Below are 20004 nucleotides of genomic sequence, written 5' to 3' on the forward strand. Positions count from 1 at the left end.
AGCATGGGCTCCTGGCCTGGCAAAAACAGAAGGAAAACCTTGCTTCCTCCCTGGCAGTTATGGGCTGGCTGCTGCCTCCTGTTTCAATCAGCTTTAACTGGCCATTGTGTTAACTTCATCTGTAAGCTGGACCTGCTGGATCCTCATTGCCCTTTGATTTAACTGCATTCCCAGGGTGTGTGTGGAGGAACTGCTTGAAGATGGTGTTGGTTGTCAGTCAGGAGTTTGACTGCTTTTGGTGTTGCTGAATGGGTTTGTCCTCGTCCTAATCGTGGTTACTTATGCTGTCCAATTCTTCTGTGTAGTGATTCTCTGAGCAGTGATAAGTGCCACACCAGAAGTTTGTGTCTCTCTGTAAGTTTTTGCTCTCTTTAATACAAACCTGTGATTCACAATTAGGTTGTGTCCATAAAAATACAAGAAGCAGTTCAAACTTCAGCACCAAAGAATTAACTTTCTTTTCCTGCTGCTGATGGTTTAACAGCACGGTAATGCTTTGTATTCGACAGCAATACCTTACCTCCTCAGAACAGCCTTACCTTTGAGCAGCTGCAGCTTGCTGTTGGCTTGAGCCAGCAATGCCTTCGCTTCCTCTTGCAACATGCCTGCTTTCCTCCTCGCATCAGCCGACTCCTCTGTCTTTTTGGTGATGAGATCCTCCACGGTTTTGTACTTGCTGTTCAGCTCGGTGTCGAGGACCTGTCGTTCCAGATAGAAACGCAAGATGGAGCCACCCAAAAGACAATGCGGAAGGAGTAACTCAATATCCAGACTAAAGAGAGCACAGTGTCAGCTAAGGTAACAAAAGCAGCAGCAGGGCCAAGGGATTTCCTGTTAAATATTCCAAATTTGAAGAGTCAGCGCAAAGACTCATCAATGCAGTCTGGCACATCTGTGGCTGTTCTACAGCTCTAACACTAACACTCAGCATGCACTGCAGTTACACAACTCTGGGACTCAGGGCAGTCCCAGTCCTTAACACAGCGGAGCAGTGGGGGAGGGACACCCTTGCTGCCTTTTCAGTAAGAACAGCTGCCTGGCTCTGGAAGGTGAGGGTGCTGGAGATGACATCAGGTTCACTTCTCAGCTGTGCTTTTTCCCTGTGAGGTTAAAGGAGTTCTACAGCACAGATGAATTCAACCAGTAAGCAAGTTAACAGTCTTGCAATACTTGAGCCCTCTGGGGTCCGACGGCCACCTGAAATACTACTCAGTGTTTGGAAGTAATTGTTACATGGTTAATACATCCCTCTTAGCAGAAAACGTCTCTTGAGACCGATGGGCTAATTCCAGCCAAAAGGCTGGAGCAACGAAAACTTCCTTTGGCAGATTTGTCGATTGTTTTGTTAATGAACATTCTTTTGGTATTACGAAGGTGTACAGCAGACACTGGGAATTAGGCCATATGGTCGGAGTGAATTCTGCATCTCCAATACTTAGAAATGAGACTAGTTTTATACTGAGCTAAGGATTTATTCTTGCCACTTGATTCTGTATATGCCCAACTAGGGTTTGTTTGGCCTGAACGTCACTGTAGAAACCATTTTGTTTTCCATCTATATTTGCCAGTTGATCTGTGGCAGACAGCAAAGCTGAGGGACAGAAACAAACCTGTGGAAGGCTGATGCGTGGCAGTGACGTGTATTTCCTGCAACTGTTTTAGAACCTGACAACTTCCTGATGCTTCTCTCTCTTTCCATTTAGTAACAGGCTGAGTAAAAAACACCTCACTAAGTGCATTAGGCACTTTTTTTTTGTCACCTGCACACAGCCAGCAAGATAAGTGGATCAAAGGAATCCAGCAGTGTTCACCTACTCAGCCCCAGCGTGAGTTTTGTTGGTTCTCTTTTAGTATCTATCCCAGACTTCTCACCTGTTTAACTTCTTCAGCATTTTGTTTTGCAGAAGCAATTTTGTCTTCTATGTTGCCCATGTCTGCTGAAGTTGTAGCAGCCTTTTGCTTCAGGTCTTCAACGCTCCTCTCAAGCGCAAACAGGCGTAAAGTGGCATTGTTCAGTGTTTCTTCAGATGCTGCATTTTCAGATTGAATCTAACAGGAAGAGGGACAAAGACACGCTTTCCAAAGACTCTGAACATGATACAAGCTTTCTGAGTAAGTTGTGATCAACTGGCTGGGTCACAGAGTAGATGCGATACTTAAGAAGTGTTTCATTTTGTTAAAAGTAGACAATTGGGGTAAAACAGCCCACTGCTGTAAGATGAAGTACAGTGAAGTCCTCAGAAGCGTTAGGGAGCTTCATTAAGAATGATCTGATTGCATTACACGTGCAAGAGTTGCTTAGTCTGCAAACAGACCTTCACAAGTTCATTATCAAATGACAGTGCTAAATGTCTGAAGTTGTCCATCTCTTAAGCTGGCCAAACCGAATGGGTAGAGTTAGCACGAAGGTCTCATGAAAGCTACGAGTTAAAGCCTGAAAATATGTTATCTGACACAATTACAGCAATTACCGCTTCAATCTAGCATCAGTTTTCTCCTGCTGCAGTGAATGGCACTGCTAGACAGCACGGTTATGCCAATACACTACTGCCAAGTGACTGATATGTGTGACTTCATAGGCATCTTGGCACACCTGCTGTGGTCCCACTCATGTAACATTAGTGGTGCATGATATGGGGTGAGAAAAACCTTTCTGCTTTGTTAAGCATGTAGACCACTAGTTATTTTCTTACTAAGATATTTACATAATAAAGGCCTGAATGGTTTAGACTCATTTTAAGTGCAGACTTTGATTTGCCTTCCTTAGACATCCTTATATTGGTTTCTGAATATCAGATGTGTTCCTGTTTCTGCATCTGAAAGCATATGTGGAGATAACTTACTGAGGTCAGCAGGTCTTGAGTTCCTTTAATATCTTCATCAGCTTGTTTTATGGCTTTTTCAGCTGCGTTTTGAGCCTTTTCAGCTTCTTCTAGTGCTGCTTTCACCATGTCTGCAGTGACTTTAACATCTGTTGCACCTTTGCTGTGGAGCAAAACTAGGTTAGCACTAAAAGTGCTTTTACTTTGCAATGGTCACACACTGCAAGGGGTCTCTTTTGCCCCGTTGTGGAGGAATGGGGAATCTGCTTTCTGATAAGGTAAACTGTGTTCCCTTGTAGAACAGTAATCTTGTTCCAGTTCCCAGTGACTGTAAATACCTAATGCAAAATGTGGTTGCATACCTTGCTTTTTTAGCTTCCTCCAGTAGCATTTCTGCTCTGGCAATGTCTCCAGCGCTCTGCTGCAGAATGACCTCCACATCAGAAAGGCTTTCCACACGTTCACGGATGTCTTCTGTCAGGGCTTGCAGCTGCTGGGGGGTGCTGGGCATCTCCATGTTCAGCACTTCATTAGCCACTGCCTCAATGCTATCCAGGTCAGCACTGTCTTCTACAGGTAGGCAGAAACGACACAGCTGTGAGTGAAAGCCCCCTGCTGTCAGGCCTCAGTATTCAACATTCTTGTCCACCTGCTCCCTCAAAAAGCAAAATCATGGAAAAAGCTTCCTTCTCCAGACTGCAGTATGTCAGGGTATTAAAACTTCTCTTTAAGGAGAGGCCCAGCAGGCACAAAGGCCCTCCTAGTCTCTTTCTCTTGGAAGCCTCTTGCTGATCTCAGTGATTAGCTACCCTGTGCTGGGGCTGTGGTGGGCTGCAAGCCCAGAGGAAGGGAAGCCAATGCACATAAATGTATTTGTGCTAACAGTATATTCAGCCTTGTGCAAACAGGGAAGGAATGGGCTTGCCATGCTGCCACTCAGCAATGAAAAGGGCCCTCATTTAACCTTAACCCGTTTTCTCACATGGAGTTAACCTCACAGTTTCTAACCGTGACTGTCCTCCCCTTTAACTGCACTGTGTTGTTCTGGCCAGAACTTAGGAACACACTTGGCAAGTTAGAGAAGCACAATGGTCTCAGCTGAAAGGAACGAAACAGTGGGCTACAGATCGGCCTTTCTTTCCTATTGTCTTGGTTTTCTCATTCCCAGATTTCATCATACCCACTAAATCTGGCTGAAAAGGGCCAAGGAAGATGATGACTATTGTGTTACCACTTGGAGAACGATGCCAGAAAGAGTTTTCACAGATGTAGAAATAAAAGAGAGAATGTGAGTTTAAGGTTTTTACGCATGAGGAAGTCTCGGATCTGCTTAATAAGGTTTCTCAGATCTTCATTGCTTCTGTCCACTTGTTCTTTTGTAGCGTTGGTTTTGAGCAGAACTTCTTGTGCGTTCTGTTTGGCTTCATCAGCTCTCTGCTTTGCTTCAGAAACCTGAAGAGAAGAAAGTAAAGGGCTTGACTGCATATTTGCGATGCTTTCAGGCCTGATTTACAACAGAAATTCAGTTGGAGGCAGAGGTAACAGTAATGAGAAATGCTTCTTCTCATAAAACTCACAGAACACTTTTAAAAGCTGGCTGTGATCCACACCACCAGTGCTAATTTAAACAACTCCTGCTAATGTTTGGAGTAACGCATGAAACTTTACTTCAGCAAGCTGAGGTCTGAGTATCTTTACAAGTTTGATGACGTTATGCAACTAGAAAGAAGGACTGTGAAGTAAGCCAGGCACATGCTTTGTCAACTAGTGTCTAAACTTGGGTTACCGCTGCAAGATTGCCTTTGTATCACAACAATTGATTTATGTATTACCATTCTGGAGAGTTGCTCAACTTCTGCCAGTGCGCTGAGGATGTCTCTGTCAAAGTCCATGGCCTTCTGCCACGCGTTGTGAGCGACAGTGACCAGCCCATCGCAGCCAGGTCCTCCACACTTCCTCTGCCCCGCATCAGTCCGGCAGTGCAGCCCCCCACACTCTGACTCATCACAAGAGGTTCCCACTGGAGTGCCACACATCTGGGAAGGAGACAAGGGCAGCCATCACAGCCTCAGTTTTATTACTGAGCCGTGAGGGGGATGGCATCCTAAATACCACAGCACAACTAAAGACATTTGACCATCTTTATGGGTCCCTTCCAACTTTACATATTCTATGATAGCAAATGATGCTGAAGTAGAGCAGACGGGTCCATGCCTGCATGATGTTAGTTCTTCTATGCCCTTTCCACAACTCCCTGCCTTTAACTTGACTGCAGCCAGCCAGCTCCCACCTGCTGGAGTAGCTTGAGGGCAGCTCTGCCTTCTTTGTCTGCTTTTTTTGCCTGTCAGCTTCACCAGAAAGCTGCCTTCAGGCTCTGGTTTACAAGCCAGAAGCTACTACTGCCTGTATTCCTTCTGTTTGAAGCCCATCTTACTGCTGTTGGAGGAAATACTGCAGCTTTCTTTAAGATAGAACACATTCTGTACAGGGTGAGCTCTTTTCCTTTGCTGCCTAGGGGAGAGGCAAAGGCAAAGAAATAAAATATTGAACAGGAAACTTCCTCACCTCTCTTAAAAAGCTGTCCCATTCCCTTCCATCAAATGTCACCTCTGTCACAATGCTTTCCAATTTGTGACAATGAAATCAGCAGAGACCAACTTTGTTGCTGGTTTTTTTTGAAGTAAAACTACTTTAATTGGCAATTTTTACTGAGCTTATCCATTATTGTGGCCAACTGGACAATGAAATCAGTAGAAGTTGTTTTAGCCAGATGGAAAATCCTTTATTCCTGTGAGGTTCTTTTCCCTTTCCACCCCACTCCTTATGCCAAAGGACAGTCTCTGGCTGATGTACTTTCAGCCAAGAATCTCTCTGGGAACACTGAGGGGCTGTGCCAAGTTAGCTGCAGCTGGCTCCTGTGAAGTGTAACAGATTCCCTTTTACCTGTTTGGCACACGACCCAGCAGTAGCTAGAAAGCAAAAAGATTTTGTTTCTGCATCCCATGATTGCACCTCCGAGCAACTAACTCAGTGTTTACTGCTTTGATAACATCTAACCAAGATTTTCGGTCCTTAAAGAGCACATTAGGCAGGAATGTAGGGGCAGGGAAACTAAACAGAAAGATGCCTCTTTCTTCTCTCCCCAAGAAAAAGGAGGCGGAGGGCTGGGGTGGGTGGCTGTCATTGTAAAGGACCGGGGACAATTCACTGTGTGAAGACCTCATCCTCTCACACAGGCCCAGCCTTGCCCAGAGGAGTTAATGAGCTCTCCCTTCTGTGGAACTTCAAGTGGGATTGTTCTCTGAATGCAGTCGGCTGCCTTCAAAGGGAAACTGAAGGAACACCCTGCCTCGCCCCAGAGAAAACTACCCTTGATCATATTTACAGATGAGCAGGCAGCTTCAACGGGGACTGTGCCCTTTTGACTCCAGCTCCCTGTAAATTCTGCTTTGTTCCAAGCAGAAGGATGGGAGTGTGGCAATACCAAGGAGGGCAGCATGAGCAGGAGTGCTGCACAGGTATGGTGTGTACTCTGGAATGCTGCAAAAACGAAGCAGGCCGGGAAAAGCAAGCATGTCAACTGTGTTTTAAGAGGTTGGCTCTTGGTCCAGTGGGCTCACTAAACTTTACTGCATTTGAGAGATCTGCCCACAGCAAAGGGATTTGGTGTCAGATGTGATGAAAAGGTGCTCTGTCAGGGCTGAGCTTCTAGAAGCAAGAGGGAGAACGTGAAAGACTGATACTCTATAGGTGTCTCGGAACCCACACAATACCCCATCATCAATGAAATGTGCATTTTTGTAGGAACAAACTATTTCTCTGTCCATCTTAAACAACTTCTCCCTGCCTGTTGCTTCTTCACAAGCCCGACCTTTTGCTGTAGGTTTTATCCCAGGAATTCTCAGCCAAATACCTTTGCTGATGCTTCGGCGAGATCCAGGCTCTGCAGCTTGCCAGCGAGTTCATCCAGGAGGCGTGACTGCTCCTCTTGCTTAGCCTTGAACTGGGCCTCCTTCTCATTGATTAAGTCTTCCACTTCCTGCCGCGTCTGCGCTGACAGCTCCACGGCGCTGTCGGGGTGGACAGTGGAAGCATTGACCCTTTCCTCTGCCTCCAAGGACATCTGGAAATACTTGGTGATGCTGTCCAGGGCTCCTGCAGAAATCAGACAGAGCCGCTCAGAAATCTGTTAAGTAACACCAAGTAATTTAAATCACGGAGGCTGGCGGATGGCACATCTGGGTTAGCATCAAGTCAAAGCAAACAACAGCCTCTTTAGCTGCACTCCGTGCTATTGTAAAGATGACAAAATTTGTCCTGTTGTTTGAACACTCCATTGTTTTTTGGTTGAAAGTGTGTGAGGTTTGCTGGTTTAAAAGTTAAGCAGCTCTCTGACACAGGAACTGACTTAACTCTGCCCTGAGGGTGAATGGAGACCCAACGTTCCATTTTCTAAGGACATGCATACGCCGTTAGTTCTTGTTGCTGCATAGATGTCTGGTGTATGGAGTCACTGCTTGGAAGCTGCTCAGAGCTCTCCCAAGAAACAACTTCCTGATGAAAGACACTGATTTACGGAAGCGTACATTTTGGACAACAGCTGGAAAGGCCCCAGGAGGATGCGAGGGACCCCACAGGAGCAGCCACACTCTGCACCTCGGAGCAGCTCTCCTCCACAAAGTGCCACAAGGCAGGAACTCCCCAGTTCCTACAGCCTTTTTTGCCTCATTCTGTGAAACCCTACATTCATTGGGAACCACCTCAGACTTCCTGCAAAGCAGGAAATTAAAAAACAAATAAATACTTTAAGTTGGAATTAGGTCAGCTTTCCAAACTTCCCCAGATTTCGGCAGCCTGCCTCTCTCAGCAAACTCTGACCATGACAGAAGCCTGGCGTGGCGCCATCCCAGCGGGCACGAAGGTTTGCTCTCCTGGGAAGAACTGGGCCCTTGCAATGCACTCCTATCATAAAGGGCCAGGGAGTTTTTCAAACAGAACTTAACAGCCTGGGGAGAGCAGCCGAAAGGTGCGGCTGTATCCTGGAATCTGCTTCACTTCCAACTGCTGTGCCCCCATCTAAAATGTATTTAATCGAAGTCTTAAAGTCTCTGAAGTTCCAGGAACTTGAGCCGGCATTGCAATGCACAGAGGGAGAGAGGGAAGGGGTGAGGGGGCAAAAAAGAGCCTCTGCTGCATCAGCAACTCCACTAATGCACAGTGAGAAGCTGCCCTCTAAGAACTGAGTTTCATTACATGTTAGAAGATTAACCTGGGATAAACCATGCACTAATTAAATCTTCAGCCACCCCGCTGCTTTCTCCCCCCTCCGTGTGACACTCACCCCGAACATCAGAGATCTTGATGAACTCTAGCTGTTCTGCCAGCTCCTTCACCACACGATCCAGGCTTTTGGCATCTGTCTCCAACACACTCAGGTCAGCATCGGTGCTATTGCTCTTCTCTGCTAAGGTTGAGAGGCTTGCTTCTATGTCCGCTATCTTAACGGTAACATCAGCTGTCAACTTGCTGCAGAACAGAGGAGCAGCACTTAGTGGGGGCAGAGGAAGGGCTGTAAGGCTCCGTTCAGCTCAGCAGTGTTAGAGCCGTGCCATGTTGCTCCCACAGCAGGGCCCGGCCTCCCTCGGCAGAGCTGTGATTTGTAACAACATGCCTTACCTAGAATGCTGCTTTGTTTCCTTTATCACACAAAACTACTTTTTAATCTACAGCACGTTTATAAACTCAAAGCACCAAATTGCTCAGAAAACAGCTGCTTTGTGTAAGATTAACTGGAGGCAGATTCCAGAGGGCTGGTGTAATGCTCTTGTACCATGGCAACTGCATAGGTCAGAGTTGACTACTATGATCCATACATAATTTGCTTCCCCCCCCGACTACAAATGCAGTTTTGATTACTATGAACTCATGGGACAGATCTGAACTTCAGAAAGAGGAGGGGGGAAACAGTTAAATGGTTTGGTTTTAATACAATGGATTCTTTTAGTTCCTCTGTAAAGATCCCTTCCCATCAGCCATTCTCTGGGGCTAAGGAGAACCTCCTGCACGGCCTTAGTACACTCAGGAGCAGGCTTCAGCTGCTGGGATAACCCTAAAAGGAAAGACAACCACACAATACAAGGCAGAGCTGCTGCAGAACAGAGCTGGGCACAGGATACTGTTCCCATCCATGGCGATCCCTCCACACCCTGCAATTGCTCAGGCTGAGAGAACTGGGCAGTATTTAACCTCTGTGATCAATTTCCATCGCCCCCAACAGCTCAGCAGGCTGCTGATTGCCAGCAGCCCTTCAAAATCCAATACTTCTTTCTCTGTACAGCCAGAAAGGAGCTCTAACATGCTGGTTAGAGAAGAGCAGCTCCACAGGTGCTCCCTTAGTGCAGAGCCCATACACAGCAGCAGCAGCCCCGTGGGGCTCTTCAGCTGAAGAGAGGATTGCAGGGTACAAGCCCGTCCATAATTGAGATGTCTGTGCTTTGATCCTCTCCCACTTGCTTTGTGCAGTCCCCTGACAATGTGCAAACAAAGCTCTAGCAGTTGCACAACTGCCCCATCTGTGAAAGCACAGACCCCCTTCCTTCAGTATGCTCAGCTCTAAAGCAAAATACAGGCTCTGACCCCGAGCAGAATGGAAACAAGTGCTGTGACCAAGCAGCTGCTTCCCCCACCCCAAGCTCAGAGTGAGAAAGAAGCCCGAAGTTTCCACCCCATCCCCATCGGCTACAGGCGGAAATCCAGGAATTTAATCTCTCCCCTCTTCATTCTCTCACACAATAGCAGTGCTTGTCCTTTGCCCCGGGGGGAGCGCAAAGCGAGCATGAGCAGCTCGGTGCTAATGAGCAGCCGGTAATTAGCTGCCCAGTGCAGCCTGTGCTGCTCCTGCCTTCTTTCTCAGCCAGGTTTCTGCTCACGGTATGGGGGCTTGGTACCATGCTGAGATGCTCCAACAGGGCCATGCTGTGACCTGCCAGGGTGCCCTCTAACCCAGCGTGCAGCCTCCACCTGCACCCTCAGTACCAATCTGGCAGCATTCCCACCCCTCCCCAAACTGGATTTACCCACCCTAACTGCAACCGTACTCACTCTGCTTCCTCAAAGAGATTCCCAATGTTCTTCAGTGGCTCAGCAGCCGGGTTTTGAGTGATGATGGCTTTGATTTCACCCAGTTTCTCCTCCAAGGTGCTGAGCGTTTGCTGGTAGGGGCCAACGACTCCCGTGATTTTCAGGGTGTTTGCCCTATCCAGGAACTGCTGGGTGCGGTTGGTCAGCTCACCAACGATGACATCCCAGAGGGCGAAGCACTGGTGGCAGGGCACGCAGTCGGGGAAGAAGCCCGAGTAGCCCCGCGAGCACTTGTCACAGCGCGGCCCTTCCACCCCCTCATTGCAGATGCACTGCCCTGTGGTGCGGTCGCACTGCGGGGTCTGGATGCCACGGGGGTTGCAGTCGCACGCTGGAAAGAGAAAAGGGCACTGTGAGGACTGAGGAACATAAAAGCAGATGGAATGGAATGGTGAAATGAGGACAGAGGTGGGTCTGTGGGTTACTGTCAGCTGATTGTGGCTGTGTCTGCTTGGGTATGGGGAACCGGGGCTGAGCTGGAGGCATTACAGGAGGGCAGAAGCCATGGGGCAGGGCGGGAGCAGCCCATCCGCACATGTCAGAAACAGCCCAACAACGGGTGAGGGTGGGCACATCCTGCAGTGCTGGGGCACCAGTCCAACAGCCACCGACAGATCCCGTTTCATTCCTACCAGGGTAAGTGGAGCAAGGCTGCCCAGATGGGGAAAGAAACGCCGGGCAGGCACCCAGCAGAAGATTTAAGAGCAAGACATGGTCAAAATAGAGAAGGTGAATAAGGAACAACCGGTCACTGTCTCTCCCAGCACAGCAGCAGGGAGTAACTGAGGAATGCAACACACTGAGAAACAAACACCCTCCCCTGCACCTCCCCCCACAAACACCAGCAGATAGCTGGTTACAGTGGTGAGCTATGCTGCAGAACTCCCTTCCACAAGACGTTGTGGGTCCTAAAAGCCGAGGTGACTTCAGAGAAGTCCAGGACCAATCCACAGGCTCACAGCATAGAGCACGCAGGCTGGGGCCTGGCTTCAGGTGGGAAGTATTGGAAGTATTTGGGGGGCGGGATGTGTAGGGATTGGGGTGCAGCACTGAGTGCCTGGCCCAGCACTGACGTTCTGCCTATACAGAAGATGAGTAAAAATCAGGCAGTAAGAAACTGAGCAGAGAGACACAAAATGATGTATGTTGTTGTGGGCAGGCCTGCCCAGGGGCTGATTGCCATCTCCTCCTTAACTACACAGGTAACAGCAGAGAAAACTACCAGCCTGCAAAGCTCTCAGCAAAAGATGCCGCAAAGAATAAAAAGAGACTCTGAAAATATGCAGGTCATCTACCTGCTATCACGGCAATGGGAAGCTGAAGCAGGTCAAGCACACACTCCAGGACTGCAATACCTGATAAAAGCCTTCACTTAAGCATCCATTTACCAGGTGTCCTTGAAGGAGGCTCATGGCTCAAAATGGTCCATAATCGAATTCACGCACCCCAAGAGTGTGCCCCTTAGAAAAAGGGCAAAACAAAGCCGTTTTCATGACTGGGCATTGTTTGCTCCAACTCAAAACACAGTGGTGGTCTTCAGTTCAAGAACCGCACAAAGAGTCTCAGCCCAACAAATCAGTCCTCAGCAAAACGACTTTCTTGTACAATGTGAATATGAGAGGCAAGAGGCAAAAATAACTCCTGCTGCCTGCACAATTGAGCAAAATGGCCCTTTGTTCTTTGAATTATACCCCGACACAAGAGATTGTTTTTACTTTACATCCAAAGTGCTTAAGCAGTCAGCCTGCCATGGGATATGTTCCCTGCAGGCAAACTGCAGAGTTCCTGTTTGCAGGAGGTCAGTTAACCCTTCTGACAGCTAATAAGGCTCTGGGTAGAATGATGAATTGTCCACATTCCACGGCACAGAAAGAGGGGAAACAACATGTGGCTTTTCTCAGGGATGTGATCAAGTTACCCGAATACGCGCTGCAGGAAAATCAGATCTCTGTATTTACGTGTGGATTTAAAAAGCTTAAAGCGGAATAAATAAATTCATTAATTCATGTTGGTGATTCTACTTCTGAATACCTGCATGTTCAGGAAAGGCGGTTGATACGGCTTTAGTAGTGTTTACATGGTAACGTGGATTACAAGATCTCTGGAGCCTGAAAATGCTGAGCGTGTGGAGGGAGATGTCAAGCACTTACACATTCACACAGCTCCAGCTCAAACTCTATGGCTGCCCATCGGGAGAGGAGACAAATAGCGAAGAGAGCCGTGTGCTCTCAATGCAGCACAGCACTTGGAAGATCATCACATTTCCTGAATTCTATGAAACGTCCAAACTGAGCTTTGTGGGACTCACAAGAAAACTGTGCAAGGTGAACAGAAACACAACTACGGGTTATCTCTCCATTTAGGATTCTGCACCGAGGGCAGAAGCAGGCACTGCTGGCTCTGCCTGAGTTCAGCTGTGTGACTGTGGCACGTACCAAACAGCTTTCAAAAGTGTTGGACTTCCCCTTCTTTACGATCTACCCAGGACACTATCCATACACAGGACCAGCTTTGAAAATAAAGGTAAAAATGATGGTAATTTAATCTCGATTTTTAAATCAGGTAAAGGGAAACAAGAAAAAGTCTCTCCCAGCACTGGAAAAAGGAGATTCTGGTACATTATTTTCTTGATGCTTTGTACATTTTGGATGCGTTTCTACATCTGTGGTATGGTCTACAGCTACAGCCCACAGACAGCTCCGTACTGTGGCACTGATGGGAGACATCTGAGATTCTCAGAGTGACTCTTTCAGAGTCCGAATGGCCTTAGTGAAGCATCCAGTCACTGCTGGAACCAGCTCTGTTCCTCACCAGCCAGACTCTGGGCACCTCCATCAGATGTCAGAGCCCCATTTCTAGACACTGCATTAATAAGGATATTTAGCCAGCCAGAAATCCCTGAGAGCTGTTCTGCTCTCCAAGGCCCCACGGAACAGTACCTTTACCATCTCCAACTTCTCTAGCATAGAACCATAGAATGGCCTGGGTTGAAAAGGACCACAGTGACCGTCTGGTTTCAACCCCCCTGCTGTGTGCAGGGTCACCAACCAGCAGACCAGGCTGCCCAGAGCCACATCCATCCTGGCCTTCAATGCCTCCAGGGATGGGGCATCCACAGCCTCCTTGGGCAACCTGTTCCAGTGCATCACCACCCTCTGTGTGAAAAACCTCCACCCTTATATCTAACCTAAATCTCCTGTCTCAGTTTAAAACCATTTGCTCTTGTCATGTCACTATCAACCCATGTAAACAGCCATTTCCCCTCCTACACTTCCTTTGTATATTAGAAGACCAAAATGAGGTCCCAGAGCCTTCTCCTCTCCAAGTTAAACAAGCCTGTCTCCTGGGCCCTGGCTATTCCACATGCTGATCCAACAAAAGGATTCATGTGATATTTGATCACCACCGTCAGTGAAATCAAAACAGGAGACCTCTTGATTCCTAGATATGAAATGAATGCCATGCCAGAATGATCCAATGCACCACACCCAGCCTATTTCTTGGTGAAAATCCCCTAGCATCACCTGTAGCCACAGCAGTTCTTGTTTCTCCACAGCTTTGCTCATTAATCTCCAGATATTCCTATGGCCACTGCGTGCCTGCCAAGGATTCTCTCTGTTACAGCAGTTTCGCTTCTGGTGTACTCCAACAGGGTGAAGTCAAACCCTTCAGAGTTCAGCTGGGCTCTGGAGAGTTTGGCTTAACCAGCACACTCATTACTCTGATACAGCATTCAAGGAGCTTTACCATGGCTAATGCCAGCACATGCCTGGTTATCTTCTTTTTTCCCCCCAAGAAAACCAAGGAACACACAGGTACATCTAGGGATGCACAAGTCTTTTAGGTATCATTCAGTTGCAAGTGATGGATGGCTTTACTTAATGTCATTCATTTGGAATGGGGAAAAAACAAAGTCTTGTAAGCTCCTTTTAAATGCTGTGTCTAACAGACTAGAGTACTTTAGCAACTGGAAATTGGAAAAACTAGTTTATTTTGTACTATAAAACCACACAGATGCAGAGTTTTACTACAAGACATTGAGATGCCCTAACCCATTTGGGTTGGAAATGGCCTCCAAGACAAACAGCTGACTATTCTCCTTTCGCTGACAGGGGTGGAAGAGGGTCAGGGTGAAGGTCTGCAAGTTAATGCAGACTGGCCGCTTGCTTTGAAGATCAGTGTTGGGCATGGATCAAATCTGTCCCCGGGTAAGCAAAGCAGGAAACTTAAGTACCTCCCATGGAAAATAGAGGGGAGTAAAAGAAGCTTTTGAAATCACTAGCCAAGGATTTGAGGGTTTTCAAAGAAGCATTTAGTAAATCAAACAATAGCTTTCTGTTCTGAAATGTCATTTTGGAACTGGACGTATTGTTTTCTTTAATGGAGTGTTTAACTCAGTCATACGCTCTGCTGCGGCATTCTCCAATTTCAACAAAGTCACATTTTTAGCAGGAAAATCTTCTAGCCAAATTCTCCGCTCAGATCTGCTGATAAGCAATTTCTGACTACAGAACACTGTATGGCTTCTACTCACACATGCATGTGCACACATGAACACACAGGCACACACAAAGGATCCAGAATTTTCATAGTATCTCCATGGACTCATTTAAGTAGTTTTTTTTCCTGATCTCCAACACAAAACTAGCACTCACATTTGACTGCGGCCTTGTAGAAACATAAGGGGAGAAATCCCAAAGAAGCAAATGACAGCTGTGCTACCTTTCCCACTGATTCAAGTATTTGCAATTCACTTCCATTTCAACTGCAGCGAAAGAGTATATTGCTACTACAGCCAGGATGATCTACTGGATGATGAAAGGGCTGGACAAAGGGTAGTCAAGGTGTTTAATGCCTTCGTGCACAATGATAGGAACAAGCAAGAGTCATCAGTGATCCTACACAAAACTGAAGAGGAATCACTTCTGCAGACATATTTTCTTTACTGCTTGAGATGAGGGATGGAGAGCATGAATGGCAACTGCTCAACAAAAACAACAACCAATGGGTTTGTTCAAAAGTGATTTCTTGGCATCATTTCCCGCTGGTACTGAAGCACTATGATAAAACCACTCAGTAATTTGTAAGGTTGAAAGCTTTGCAGAGCTAGCTAATTTCTTCTGAATCATTGCCTACCGACTCTAATTACATTGCAAGCATATCGCTAACTCCTCAGCATCCTCATTCTCAGTATGAGTGCTAAGATAAGATCCCAGCTTAGAATTAACAGACTTGTGCTGCATTTTAGCACACTAGCAGAGCGGGCCGAAAGGGCAATTTCCTGCAAACCACCAACAAAAATCACAGTATTCTGACCACAGGTCAACTTAAACTGAAAAAACTCCAAGTCGTATTTCCTTCAGTGTTTATCTGACTTTCTGCAGGGAAAAGGAGATGAAACATCTGCTCATCTCCCTGCCAAAAAAGACCTGAGGGTGCTGGTGAATGGCAGCTGGACGTAAGTCAGCAGTGCCCCCTCACAGCCCATACAGCCAACCGTACCCTGGGCTGCATCAAAAGTAGCATGGCCAGCAGGGTGAGGGAGGTGATCCTGCCCTTCAGTACAGGAGAGACACGGACCTGTTGGAGCAAATCCAGAGGATGGCCACAGAAATGATCCAAGGGATGGAACACCTCTGCTATAGGAACGGGCTGAGAGAGATAAGGTTGTTCAGCCTGAAGAAGAGAAGGCTGTGGGGAGACCTGGAAGCAGCCTTTCAGTATCTAAAGGGAAGCTATAGGAAAGAAGGGGACAGACTCCTCAGCAAGGTCTGTGGTGACAGAACAAGGGTAAGTGGCTTCAAGATTAAGAGGGTAGATTTAAGTTGGATATAAGGAAAAAGCCTTTTACAGTGAGGGTGGTGAGGCATTGGAACAGGTTGCCCAGTTTAAGACTCAGATGTTAAATTAAGCGTGTGGAGCCTAACCCTAAAGCACAATGGGATAACTTTCAATGAACAGGTAATTCAGCACCAGGTACTTAATAAAAACTTAAAACTGAAAAAAGCAACTTTCTGCCAATATCTGTAATGAGTGCTCAATAAAAACATCACTCTTTTTCATTTTAGCTCATCTAGATTCTATTTTTTTATGGAAATGCTTGATACTCAAATCCAACACAGAAGAATACCAATGCATTTATACTTCACATTAAGGGGACAGAGCAGCACAACTGAATTCTGAATCCCATAGGCTGCCCTTTCACGACTGTGGTCTGTTTGTTCCATTTATTAAACTGACACTAATGATACTAAATAACGATACTAAAATTGACATTTCTTTGTATTACATGAAGCACATAAACTTCACATATATACTTTGCAAGCACCTTCTTCGAGCTGCATCGGCAGCCACAGCGTATCTCAGAGGCTTCCCACAAGCCTGGAGCCTCCTAGCAGTGAGCAGGCTCCACATGCCCAGTCCTGCATTCTGCTTGCCAGGCTTTGGAAAAGTTCCAGCACAATTCTCAGGAGACCTGAGTTTCATTTGCAATCTTTGTAATCCTACTATTTACTAACTTAGCAAGAATTTTTATGTGCACGCACACACACACACACAGCTGCACACAGCCCACAGATGAAGCAACGGCCAGAGATTTGCAAATGGGCTGGCTCTGACCCTCAGTCCAGCTCCTGCTCACTGCATTCCTCACACGGACCTGGCACAAGGCTGTGAGATGCAATGGGATTTTCCTCATCTTCTGCACCTCTTTTATGCCATTTTTAGGCATTATGTTAAATTAAGTGAAAAATCATTGCGCTTTTTATTTAAGTATGGAGTAAGGAGTTCGCAGAGAAGCAGTCCTACGGACTCCAGGGTGCTCCCTGCAGTGTGTGTTCCCCATGGGTGGCGGAACCATAGCCAGTAATGAGGGGTTGCAGTGCTGCCCAAATGGAGGCATGCACCCACTGGTCTGGCCCTACTGCCATCAGTGGCAAGACAGAGGGGAGATACCAAGAGATGCTTTCCCTCCAGTGCAGGGAGCTCAGGCTGCAAATGCAAGCACCCAGACCAAGAGCAATAACCTCTTGCTTGACTGCAGCACCAGGACACCTCCAGCCTTTCCCATCTCCACTTTCACCATCACCTGCTTTACAAAGAAGGATGTCACAGGGCAGAACAGCCCTGATTTCTCAGCAAGATCAACTTGTGGCAGCTTGTGAAAAGGTCACACGTTGACACCCCCCGAGCAATGCACCTCCTTGAGATTTCCATCCTTGGGCAGAGGCTGCTTGCCCAGAACATTGCAAGTTCCCACTGTGGAGATGATGCTCACACTCCACATCAGCTTGATGACTGCAGTGAAGCTTGTTTGTTGGTACTCACATAGTTCAGAGCTCTCTGACAGCTCCCAGTCCATGTCAGTGTCTTCTTCCCAAAACATGGCCATTTGGGCTGCCTGGACTGAGCAAGGACTCATCTTTGTCACAAATCTCCTTCTACCTCAGTTCCATCTTCATTTTGGCTGCAGGCCTCACTGAAATTATCTTCCAAGGGCACTGCTCTGTAATTCCTTTAACAGCACAGTTGTCCAGGTCTCCTGCAAACCACTTATCTCAGAAAGCTGCAACCTTCCCACGCAGCAGCTGTATCGCTGCCAGAGCTCCACCAGCTGGGACTGAACAAGGGCTGAGAAGTTATTCTGCTTCCTCAGAGGCCATCCCTTGGAAGCAGAAAAGGCAATGGATTTGAAGGAAAGCGTAATGTTTCCGTGGAAAAAAATAGGTTCCAAGGAATACATCCTCTTTTTACTTCAGAAAGGTTAAAAGCAGGTTTCCACATGCTCAAAAAGCAGCAGAAACTTGATGAGAGGTCAGAAATGTTGGTACGCAGCAAAATCTTGCTGATAAGGTGTGCAGATGGACTCCATCAATAAACCCTGATGGAGACAGCTGATACCAGGAGATAACCACTGCCCCACAGCAACATGAGGCAACCAGCACAGCCAGAACACATGCAGCCTCCAAAAAGAGAAACCTAATATGTATTCAGGAATCAGGACAATTCTCCAGCTCTTTCATCTGCAGCATCAACCAGGTACCTGTGACCTTCCTACCTGCTCAGATAATGGGTGCTAAGGTGTCCTATTGTAAAGGATTTATTAAGAGCACAGCAAGCACATTCTTCCCTGCAGGAAAAAATACCTTAATCAATTGCAAACCCTCCTGGCAAAGACTCCTATTTGAACAGATCAGAGATACAAGTTTGTTCTGGTCTGGACAGTGTTTGAAGTTTCTTTTTCAGCTAATGAACAGACTTGTTTATAATGAAAGGACAGAGAGAATCCAGTTTTCTAAACAACTGACTTAATGGCACTGTGTTCTACAGAGTTAGCTATGGCTAACTTAGCTGTATGGTCTCTTCTCTCTCTCCTGTTTTCATCTGAAATGAAAGGAAAATCTCCTAAATCAGAAACCTCACTTTTTCAACCAGTCTCCCTAACAAGATGTAAACAGGGACGGGAGTCTTCTACTAAGTAAAATCAAGACACAAAGAAACATGCTTCCAGATCAATCCTCAAACCCAAACAAGGGTTTTCTAACCACGCTAGTCTACCTACCAGCACTGCAAAGTAAAGGTCAGAGAACAATTCATTTCTAAACAAAGAGGTTTGTTTCTATGGAAGAGACCAATAAGACACACAGTGAGCCACAAAAATACACCAGGCTCCTGCCACATCTCCAGGAAGGCATGTGATCCAGGAAGACACCAAAGCACTGAGGTGGACCCCAGCAAATCTCCCTCTCTCCTGAGGTGGGAAGAGCACACGGTACTGGACTCACCTCGGCACTCCACACTTGGATCACCCCAGAAGTGCTCCTGGCACTCCCGGCAGGTCCGGCCTCCAAAGCCTGGCATGCAATGGCACTGCCCTGTGAACTGCCAGAAACAGAGATACAGACACCTCAGTGTGGTCACCACAGCCCAAAGATTCTTGCCTTCCCCAGCCCAGCACCTGTGGCACACATGGACATCACTGGCAGAGCCAGGGAAGGGATCTTAAAGATCACTGAACCCAGCTCACTCACCATAGGCAGCAACATCCCCCCTAGACCAGGCTGTGCAGGGCCTCATCCTACCTGGCCTTGAACACCTCCAGGGATGGGGCACCCACAGCTTCTCTGGGCAGCTGTGCCAGGGTCTCACCGCCCTCTGAGTTTAGTTTAAAATCTTTTCCCACTGTCCTGTTATTACAGGCCCTGGCAAAAAGTCTCCCTCTGTCTCCCCCGCAAGCCTTCTTTAAGTACTGAAAGATCACAGTTGTCTCCCTGGAGCTTTCTTCTCTCCATGCTGAACAACCCCAGTCCTCTCAGCCTCTCCTCACAGGAGAGCTGCCCCAGACCTCTGACCACGCTCCCACTGGTTCTGGGCAGCAGTCTGTGGTGATGGCCAACACGGTGCAACTATCTAAGCTAACTTTATCCCCTATGTCCCTCACACCTCATCCCACAGCCCCTGGCTGCCATGCAAGCAAGGCAACCCCCGGCTCCAACACCACATGGCTCAGGACCAGCGCTTGGCGGACACATCCTCTCATGGCTCCCTGCATCTTCCTCACCTCCTCTCATGGCTCCTCACCTCATTGCAGGCCGGCCCAAGGGAGCGGGCAGTGTCACAGTCGCAGGGCTCGCAGCCGGTGCCGCTGGCCAGCCTCCAGGTGTGGGGAGCGCAGCGGTCGCAGGTCTGCCCCACCACACCGGGCAGGCAGCGGCACTGCCCCGTGGCCGCCTCGCAGCGGCAGTTCTCTGCGTCATCGCAGTCCTCCCGCACAGTGCCCAGGTAGTTACAGACACACTCTGCAAAGAGAAGAAGTGGCAGCTTGGGTGTGTGGCACGGCAACCCAGTGTGCACCCCTCTACGGCCATTAGGTCCCAAGATGGCCACTTCTACATCCACTGCTCCAGTGCATGTGTTGTGGCTGGAGACCACAGTGACCCTGAGCAGACCTCCAGCCTTCCTACTCTTCTTGTCTCCTTTACGAAGGAGGCTCAGGTCTTCCTGGCTCCTCTAAGCCTGATGCAAGTCAGATCTGCTCAGAGCA

The 20004-nt window shown here is 47.6% G+C and overlaps 1 protein-coding gene across 1 annotated transcript in view; it reads right to left on the minus strand.

Moving 5' to 3' along the window:
* The window catches only part of LAMB1 (laminin subunit beta 1), a 48766-nt gene that overhangs the window by 3040 nt on the left and 25722 nt on the right, over positions 1-20004 (minus strand). The window contains exons 22-32 of the mRNA XM_072326534.1: positions 19542-19759; positions 18746-18842; positions 9924-10293; positions 8164-8348; positions 6736-6977; positions 4655-4858; positions 4130-4274; positions 3185-3392; positions 2844-2985; positions 1873-2049; positions 540-699 (exon numbers count right to left, since the gene is read on the minus strand). Of these exons, the coding sequence (XP_072182635.1) occupies positions 540-699; positions 1873-2049; positions 2844-2985; positions 3185-3392; positions 4130-4274; positions 4655-4858; positions 6736-6977; positions 8164-8348; positions 9924-10293; positions 18746-18842; positions 19542-19759 (2148 nt within the window). The remainder of the gene's footprint in view (positions 1-539; positions 700-1872; positions 2050-2843; positions 2986-3184; positions 3393-4129; positions 4275-4654; positions 4859-6735; positions 6978-8163; positions 8349-9923; positions 10294-18745; positions 18843-19541; positions 19760-20004) is intronic.

The sequence above is a fragment of the Excalfactoria chinensis genome, chromosome 1 (genome assembly GCF_039878825.1).
Source record: "Excalfactoria chinensis isolate bCotChi1 chromosome 1, bCotChi1.hap2, whole genome shotgun sequence".
NCBI classification, from domain to species: Eukaryota; Metazoa; Chordata; class Aves; order Galliformes; family Phasianidae; genus Excalfactoria; species Excalfactoria chinensis.